Below are 9,668 nucleotides of genomic sequence, written 5' to 3'. Positions count from 1 at the left end.
GAGCTTGTTTGGTGTCTGCAAAGTCTGTATTCTCCGGGGCGATAAAATATCTGCAGAATGAGGAGGTCTCTTCCTTCCACTTCCTCACTGTCTGACTCTTTGGAAAATGCATACATACCAAGGCAGGCTATTTTTATTTGGAGCAGTTTCTATTTATAGCTAGCTCAAAAGGCTCCTTTCTACGGGCTGCATTTCTGCCTGCAAAATAAGGCCAAGGCTCTCAGTTTCCATGCATTCACACAGTGCCAGGATCTCTTCCACAGATGTCCTCAGTGGGACATCTAAAGCTGGAATCGCAAGGCAGCTTCAATCGCAAGGCTAGCGTCCAAGGCAGTTTCTCTATCTTGGCAACGTTACGTCCTCAACTCTCCCCAGCCAGCCGTGCTTTAAGATAGGTGGACTTCAACTCCCAGAATGCCCCAGCCTTTTAAGATAAGTGAACTTCAAATCCCAGAATTCCTACAAGCCCAATTTTTATTTCTCCGGCAGTATTTCCCCCCCACCATTTCATTTCTTTTTTTAAAAAAAAAATATGCCAACCGCTCCCTTTTGTGGTTGTGGCTAGCATATCAAAGGTTAATGTAAAAAACAAACAAACTGGTTACCCCACCCTCACCCCCACCCCTCTTTAAAGAACCAGATATCTTTTTAAAGATATGCCGATCTGTATTTGAAAGCCAAGTCTTCAGTTAAGAGGCCAATAAATGTCAGTTGATTTCATTTTTTTTACAACTAGAAAATAAAAGAGCAGAATACTACCACATCAGTGGCCACGTTCATTTATTCAAGACCCATGGAGTGTAAGATTATGTTGAAAGTCCAGCTGCCTCTTTCCTGGAAGAAGAGTCCTTGCAGTGCATTGCCACAAATTTCCTGTTCAAAGCTAAAGACAGGAAATCGTAAGCAAGAAAGCAGAATGTATAGATATCCGTTCCAAAGTATGATGACCTCAAATTGATATCACTTCCCTCCAGTTGACTGCTAAGGCAGGTTACCATATATTTCATCTGGACTCAGCTCCTATCACCATCTTTGTTTCTCCAGTATACGAGTCCTCGTTATGCCAATTTTCAAAAATAGAACAAGACAAAAAATGGAATGGCTTTGCTCCTTTCCTGGATACAGAGTGTAGTAAAAAAAAAAGTCAAGATGGTGGCCACACCAGTGGATCAAAGCTCCACTTCCGTAAAATGGTGAAGAAAACTACATGCATGGAACCCCCTAAAATATAGCTCAGTGTTTTTCAAAACCTGGCAACTTTAATTTGGGTAAACTTCAACGCCCAGAATTCCCCAGCCAGCAAGTTTTATGACCTCCCCCAGAAGTCCATATATTGCCATATTTTATTTATATATTATTGCCATGTTTGAAAAACACTCCTACAGCAAAACTGGAGAATTTCCCACAGTTCAAGTGACTGCGAGCCCCCAGCAAACCGTGGATGATCTTGAAAGGGCCTGGTTCATTCTTGGAAGGAAGACCACAAGGTAATCCCAAGGAGATGTCCCAAAACATTCCGGAAGAAAAAAAAAGGTCAGTCTTGTTTCATATTGTTCTCAGGGAAACCGTGTAGACACCACGTTCCCAGGATTCAACTCATGTGAGTCTTCATATCTTGTCTTGTTTCTAATAGGAAATGGATTAGTTCAGTAAATGAGTTTGGTCTGGTATATGAACCTAGCCAATGGGAAGGAACCTTCCAGGAGATGATAAGAACATTAAGAATCCAGCTGGATCAGGGCCAAAGACATTTGTAGCACAACATCTGCTTTCCCATAGTGGAAAGCCAAACCCTTATGGAAAGCCTGTGAGAAACAACCATTCCCTGCGCCCCAATCAGCAGACTATGGGGTCCACAGTCATCCTTCTGTACTTGGGTGCTTCATATATTTGATAGCCTTTGACATGTTTGATCTCTATGAATGTGTCTTAGAACGTTTTGAATGGTCTGTAAATGGTCAGTCATCCTATTGTATGGTCACAAATTCCACTACTGAACTGATCCTTCCTTTGATCTGCTGCAAACATTTCCCCAGGTTCCTCCTCTTAACAAGGTTTCCCCAAATTGCAAAAATGATTGCATTCTTTCAGTTCTTCCCTGGCTGTTAAAAATCAAATAAGATCAAACTTCTTCAAATTGTTTTGGCATTCCCCAATAATACCAACAATTTCTCTACCTTGGCAACTTGAAGATTTGTGGACTTCAACTGCCAGAATTACCCAGCCAGCCTGTTTTAAGATGGGTGGGCTTCATCTTCTAGGGACTCAGCAACCTTTTTTGTATCATGGTGTCCAGAACTGTGTGGCTCACTAGTGCAGTACAGTAGTATCTTGGGTCTAGGACAATTTGCCGTGGCCAATTTGCCGTAGCCATCTCACCACAGCCAATGCAATAAATATCTGCTACTGTTTCTTTAACGTTGTCAGAAATGGAAAATATGTTAAAGAAACAGTGGGAGATAACATTTATTGTGCTGAGTTATCCCACATGGAATTTTCTGTGGCAAATTGTCCCACAGTGAATTGACCACATCGAGATGGCCACCTTGAGTTGCCTGTGGTGAGATGGCCATGGAGAGATGGCAGCGGCAAATTATTCCATTCTGGAATAGCTACATAAATTCCACCAAGACATCAAGGTTGCCCTGGAGAGTATCAAACAGTGGCTGATATGGGAGTGTGAAGGCATGAGGGTAACTGGGATTTCTTCCAGACGGCATTTGACTTTCTGGCTTCTTTCCTCTTGCAAGCCAGTTTTGGCAGTTACATTGTTGGCTAACTCTAGAGTTTATCTACCCAGATGAAACTGGGAAGTTGCTGATTTCCAGATAATGAACTGAAACAGCCTTTTTCACATCCTGTTGAGCCCCTTCCAATTCTTGCTTAATGTTTTAACAAGAGAGAAAGAAAGCAAATTCCGTCTATGGGCCATCCAGAGTCGCCTTATCCGTGAAATGGGTCACATATAAATTTAATAAATGTCACGTGAAGAGTTAGTGCCACTTTACAATGCCTTGGTAGGACCACACTTGGAATATTGCATCCAGTTTTGGTCACCACAATATAAAAAAAGATGTTGAGACTCTGGAAAGAGTGCAGAGAAGAGCAACAAAGAGGATCAGGGGAATAGGGGCTAAAACATATAAGGAACGGTTGCTGGAATTGGGTATGTCTAGTTTAATGAAGAGAAGGACGAGGGGGGACATGGTAGCAGTGTTCCAGTATCTCAGGGGCTGCCCCAAAGAAGAGGGAGTCAAGCTATTCTCCAAAGCACCAGAAGGCAGGACAAGAAACAATCTAAATACTGTCCCAGGGGGTCAAGAAGTGGCTAAGACTGAGAAATCATAACAAGATTCTGAGGAGTCTTTTTTAAAAATACAATTTATTTTATAAAATGCATATAAAATCCAAAGTATAAAAATATAAACATTTTATGCCGTCGAAGCATCCATAATTTTTTCCACACAGTCACATAAAACATTGTGAGAGCTAACACCAAACAGATCATTGCTTGGTGCCTCATTCAGTCAAAACTGAACATCCTCTTGCCTAGGCCCAAATAAATATATAATTATTATTATTATTATTAATTATTATTATTATTATTATTATCATTATCATCATGAAGAACGAACAAACAACAGTCTAAGGATAGGTTTGTGCGGGAGCTCTCTTAAAAGTCCCAAACTTTGGACAGGACGCAAAATACATCGCATTCAAATTCTAAGGCACAATCACGATGCTTTAGGCAACCATCCATTGGTCAAACATCTCTGCACATTCCCATCGTGCTAGAGCTGAATCTGACCTGGGTTCCTTCCTATCTACCTTCCTCATGTCCCTATCATCTCCAGAACTTCTGGGTGAGTTCCCTGCAGCTTTACAGCTGGCTCTTTCCAAGGTTAGCAAGCTCTGGTCTTGTCAACCATCAGAAGGAGCCATCTCAGAGGCTGGGATAGAGAGAAAGGTTGACAAACCTGAGGAATGGGACAGATAAACCTCCTAGCCTTTTTAAAAAAAAAATTATCTCCAGTTGGGGAGAAGGAGTTGGACCAGGAGTATATGCCAAGCAATGGGAGATAAACAAACCAAGAAAAAATGGCTGAAGTCTTCAAGTGACTAATTATGGTACAGAAACTCGATGGCTCAACACAACAAGATGCCACCTCCGAAAGACCTATGCAAATATTTATCTGTTTGCTATTCATTTTTAAAAGCAATCTCTTGTCATTTGTCAGTGATGTCCTGAGGAAGTCCCAGGAGATAACACTTCAAGCAAACTAAATTCTCAGTAGTGAGGGACCTCAGGTAGCCGTGTCCCCACAACCCTATTAACCATGTCAGTTACACATCCAGTGACTGCATTCATAGAACATACTAAGCACGGTTAGTTTTAAATCTTGGCTAGTTCGCAGTGGGACTTTAGTTTCAGGTCCAGGTCTTGTGCAAATCGAGAAAAACACGTTAATTTGGTAAGGAAGGCTAAGCATGCTTTGTGAATGCATCCAACCTGTAGCTTGGAAGTTGCCTCAGAATGGGCTCTTAACTACAAATTTGCTGGCCTGCATAAAGGTGAATTGCATGAAATTGAACCAACGCATTCATTTAGTTCAACACCCACCAATTTGCTTGTAAAATGCATCGGCCATTTTTTCCACTGCAGTTTTGCTCTGCGCACATTTTTCTAAATTTCCCTTCTGAGTTGGGGTTGGGATTAGAATTGTCAGCTGGGATTATTCTGTTCATCAAAACTGGGAGCTGATTGCACCTTTTCTCTCAATCTCTTTCTGTCTTTCTCTCTCTCTCTCTTTATCATTTTTAGTGCACATTGATGCATAGTCTAAAAGAAATTTCTTTACGTAAAAATCTGCAGAAAAAGCAAGTGGCCAAACACCGGAAGACAAAATCCTTTTTGATCTGGAGGGAAGTCTCAGAATATTGTGGTTTTTTTTTAAGGGAATAATAAATAATAGTAGAACATTCAAAGCATTTTAGATCATTTCCACAACAGTCCTGTGAGGTAGATTGGCATTGTTACTTATCATACAAGATTGCGTGGTTGGGGGAAGAGAGATCGAATAAGGTGTTTAGTGAGTTGGACATTAAGGCAGGATTTACCGGGAGTGTCCCTCATTCAACTCAGCTTCTGGACCAGATATGAATTCTGAATTTCCAAATATGCTGGGCTCAGCTAGCGTGGCCAGTAGTGAAGGAAGGCAAACGTCTATAAAGATCCTCAGTTGTCCAGATCTAAGGCTGTCCCCAAAGTGCATTTTCAAGAGGCAACTGGACTCCCTGGGTTTTCTTTGAAGACATTTTGCTTCTCAGCAAAGTCCACATTCTGGACAGAGGGGACTGCTGCTCGAAGAGGCCCTCTGCATGAAAACTGAACAGCCCTCTCTTAACAGAGGGGGAGGGATACCACACACACACACCCATCTCCTGTCTACAACACAGTCCTTTCAGCAGCTCCAAGAAAGTTCCACACCCATTTGCGCTATTCAAATAAACCTCCAAGGGGCCTCGACAACTCTCAGAAAGAGTACTAACGACCAGATGACTGCAAGGAATATAAATCCTTCTATCCTCCCATCCTTCAGTCAGAACCGAAGAAGCTTCCTGGATGAGAAGAGAAAAACAAAGCAAGTCCATTTGCCTCCTTGAAACAGCGCCTTTGGAAGGAACCTGAGGATTACAATCTTTGCGGTTGGAGAGCGAGGGCTCGTGGAAAAGAGGACAGGGCTTCAAAAATGGATGGTGGTGACAATTATTTTGATTTCTCTTGCGGAGACTCTCGTTTGGATGGCCATCCCCCTTTCTGGCTATTTAAGAACCCAATCCCTTTTTATGCCTCTGGTTCATAGGACAAGATAATCCCAAACGCTATGACGATGAGGATGGGCAACTACCAGACCGAAAGGCCCCCCCCCACAAATGTCCTGAAATCCCTGCGTTAAACTGCAGCCACAGATCACCAAAGCACATGGGGCCCTGGTGATTCGGGGCCGAAAAGACACGCAACAGGCATCTAACTAGGCTTTCACACATCTATAAATTTAGCAGTCTGACCCACAAGAAGGAGCTTGATCCCCCAATAGTACAAAAATCTCACCCTATATGTCTGCTTCTACCGGGGAAGAAGTCACTGGGGAAAAAAAAATATAATCTTTTTTTTAAGGGACGGTTTCTGGCAGCTGAAAGACTAATCTTTCATACTAGCCAGCAGTAAACTATACGTGTGGCTGTCTGTGTACATGTGCATCTACAGATACGTATAAACACACACAGCCCAATATCTCCAATACAGCACAATGAAATAATATTAGATATTATCATAAAAATACGCCAAACTATTATTAAACTATTATTAAATTAAACTAGACAATGACTAAAAAGGAATATTCCAATTTTCACAAATGCCTGAGGCTTTGGGAAGGTTTTTTTTAGCCCTGCAAAAAAGGGCTGTTAAGTTATTCCCGCTGTTAGCAGAAAAATGTTAATTCCCATACTTTCATCCCATCCTTTGCTTATATATATATATATATAAGTTAATCGCCACTATTGCAAATATAAGTTAATCTTCTTGATTTTCATTGTCCTTTAAATATTTTTTTAAGGTGCTGGACTCTCTGGCTGTTTTAAGAGGAATAAAAATAGGAAAGACGGCAGAGAGGTTGATTTTTGTGTGTGTAACACAACCCTGAGAGAGATGCAAATAAATACTCTGGTATTTCCACCTCAAAACTGGGTGGAAAACTATTTCAAGACAAGCTAGTGGCCTAGAGGCTGAAATTACAGGAGAAGTATCAGAAGCGCCGGAAGGAGGAAGAGGAGGAGGACGAGGAAGAGGAAAAAGAGGATCAGGCGAGGGAGGGCAGTTTAGCATCATGTCTGCTTGTGACGACAATGTCCCAAAGCTTGCGCAGCATGGCTGATGACTTTTGTGTATTTCCGGAGTATCTGGCAACCTTTTTGTTTCTTCTCAAAGCTGTCTGTGCTGGAATGATTGCCGTAGGTCACGTCCACGTGACTGACCTTGTACTTGGAGCAGAGCAGGCAGGTGAGGTTGGACAGGAGGCCTGCGGTGTTGTTGGTGGTGTTTCTGAGTCGCCGTAGCAAGTCTTCCCTGGACTCTCTGTTGAAGCTTTCCTGGTCTTTTGTGATGTTGTCCAAGGAGGCATTAAAGAAGACAAAGATCTGGTAGAGGTTGATCACCCTCTCCTTGTCACTCAGTGAGCTGACGAAAAGAGGAAACGCCTGGTCAGGCTCACAAAAGTCATCCAGCTCCTTCTTCTCGCTGAAAGGGGGACCTTGGCTTCGGAGCTGCTCCAGAGAAACGAGAGAACCAAATTAAGGGCCGTCAAAAACATCCATTATTTCAGAAGACAAAGCAAAAGACCCCCTTCCGTTTTGGAATGCAACCTTCACGCCAGGAGTCTCCAACCACGGCCACGGCCAAGAACTGTGGACTTCCACTCCCAGAATTCAGCCAGGCAATGCTGGCTGGCGACCCCCAGGGGGAGAGCCTTCTCTGTGGGTGCGCCGACCCTCTGGAATAAACTACCCCCGGAGCTGCGGACGGCCCCTGACCTTCGGTCCTTCCACCGTGACCTGAAGACCTGGTTGTTCCAACCAGCGGGCCTGGACTGACTACGTTTTTTAATTAGGCTTTTTACTGGGTTAAATTGTCTTGTAATTATTGCATCTATTGTTTAATTCTTTTTTAAATTTTTTACTTTATGTTTTTAAATTTTTATGGTTGTGAGCCGCCCTGAGTCCTCAGGGAGAAGGGCGGCATATAAATTTAATCAAATCAAATCAAATCAATTCCCCAGTCAGCATGGTCTTAAAACGACCAAGCTTGAACACTTCCCCTCTTTTGCACCCATGTTTGGAGGGTGAAACATGTTGGGAACTTTCCAAATTCACGTGCTACCTTCACTCAGTGACCTCTGACTCCTTTTGGTGCCGTAGAATAAGCCAATAACATACAACCTCAACTTTTTACTTTTACGTAATACTGTATACTAGCCATTTCCATAGCAACTAACGTATCTAACCAGCAAAGCCCAAAACCAAACATCCATATTTTTTTTCACAAGCACAAAGTCCAGAAGTGGGTTTCAAGCACAGTGGTACCTTGGTACTCATCCTTGATTGGTTCCGATGAGTATCAAAAACAATGAGTAACAAACAAATTTTTCCCCATAAGGAAAGTGAGTGAGTCATAAGGCAGCCGACACCGACAAATTCTAGCACAAACAATGAGTACCAGGGCAAAATTTTCAGTTCAGATTTGGCATTGAGAGGGATGCGGTGGCTCAGTGGGTTAGGACGCTGAGCTTGTCGATCAGAAGGTCGGCAGTTTGGCGGGTCGAATCCCGAGTGCCGCGTAGCAGAGTGAGCGCCTGCTACTCATCCCAGCTTCTGCCAACCTAGCAGTTCGAAGGCACGTAAAAATGCAACTAGAAAAATAGGGACCACTCCGGTGGGAAGGTAACAGCGTTCCGTGCACCTTTGGCGTCTAGTCATGCCGGCCACATGACCACGGAGACGTCCTCGGACAAGCGCTGGCTCTTCAGCTTTGAAACGGAGATGAGCACCGGCCCCTAGAGTCGGAAACGACTAGCACGCATGTGCGGGGGAACCTTGACCTTTACCTTTATCAAATTCAATGAGTTTCAAAGAGTTGAGTACCAAGGTACCACTGTAGAAACAAAATTAATTGTATTCTTTTCTTTCAATCAAAACAGTCCATTTAGACCTCTCTGCTAACTCCATTAACTGTTGCAGCTATTCGTCCATTCTGGGAACCAAAGCATTCTCCCATTTTTGTGCACAAAATGGCACGAATTTATGACTGCAATTCAAAGCTCGTCTACAGTCATAAGTCAAGGACTACCTGTACTTAGGAGAGGGAAGAGATACAACAGAGATCACTTACATAACTCTCAAATAACTCCGGAGCTGACGTGTTCAGACGTGACACCAGGCACCGCACTTGATCAAAGACAGGGTGCTTGCAAGGCCGAACACCGTGACACATGGAATTGTTTCTGTCTGGGTGCAAAGGTCTCCCAGATGAGAATCTGCAGTGTGCGATCAGCAGCGTGGAGATAACTCCTGGTTGGAAAACAAAGCAGAGGAGGTGAATTTTTCTGCTAGTAAGAAAATAATAATAATAAAAAAAGCTTCTGAACCTCACAAACTTTCATCTCAATTTGTTCTCGTTTTCCCATTTCTCCTGATTTTGCCACTGTTTGCAATTTTTGTTTTTCTAAATCGCCTTTGTATTTTTATTTTTTTATTTTTATTTTATGGAACTTTCAGCATTATTTCTGTATTACAGGAAGTCCTCAACCTACCACCATAATGGGGTAGTTGTACGTCGTAACAGTCATGAAATGGGCGACCGATTCAATTCAACTTTTTTTGCAGTGGTCATTAAGCAGACATGGCAGCTATAAGGCAAACCCCATCATAAATGAAGCCCTGTTGCCAAGCACCCAAAGTTCATTCACACGACCACGAAAGGAGCCGAACCGTTGAATTTGGCCCAAACATAGAATATAGAAGAATAACAGTTATTAGAATCAAAACCTTCTAAGGACAAAATAAGAGCGGGAAGGGACTTTGGAGGTCTTCTAGTCCAACCCCCTCCTCAGGTA

The 9,668-nt window shown here is 42.8% G+C and overlaps 1 protein-coding gene across 1 annotated transcript; it reads right to left on the bottom strand.

The window, feature by feature from the left end:
• Positions 1-6,885: 6,885 nt before the first annotated feature.
• LIF (LIF interleukin 6 family cytokine) lies at positions 6,886-9,046 on the bottom strand (the record flags this gene model as incomplete). The annotated part of the gene is made up of 2 exons (XM_081338825.1): positions 6,886-7,323; positions 8,945-9,046. 2 exons carry the CDS (start codon positions 9,044-9,046, stop codon positions 6,886-6,888), a joined length of 540 nt encoding a protein of 179 aa, XP_081194951.1.
• Positions 9,047-9,668: the final 622 nt, after the last annotated feature.

This window comes from Vipera berus (genome assembly GCF_964194415.1).
Source record: "Vipera berus genome assembly, chromosome: 14".
NCBI classification, from domain to species: domain Eukaryota; kingdom Metazoa; phylum Chordata; class Lepidosauria; order Squamata; family Viperidae; genus Vipera; species Vipera berus.
The sequence above is the reverse complement of the archived record's forward strand: the minus strand, read 5'-3'. Positions and strand labels throughout refer to the sequence as shown.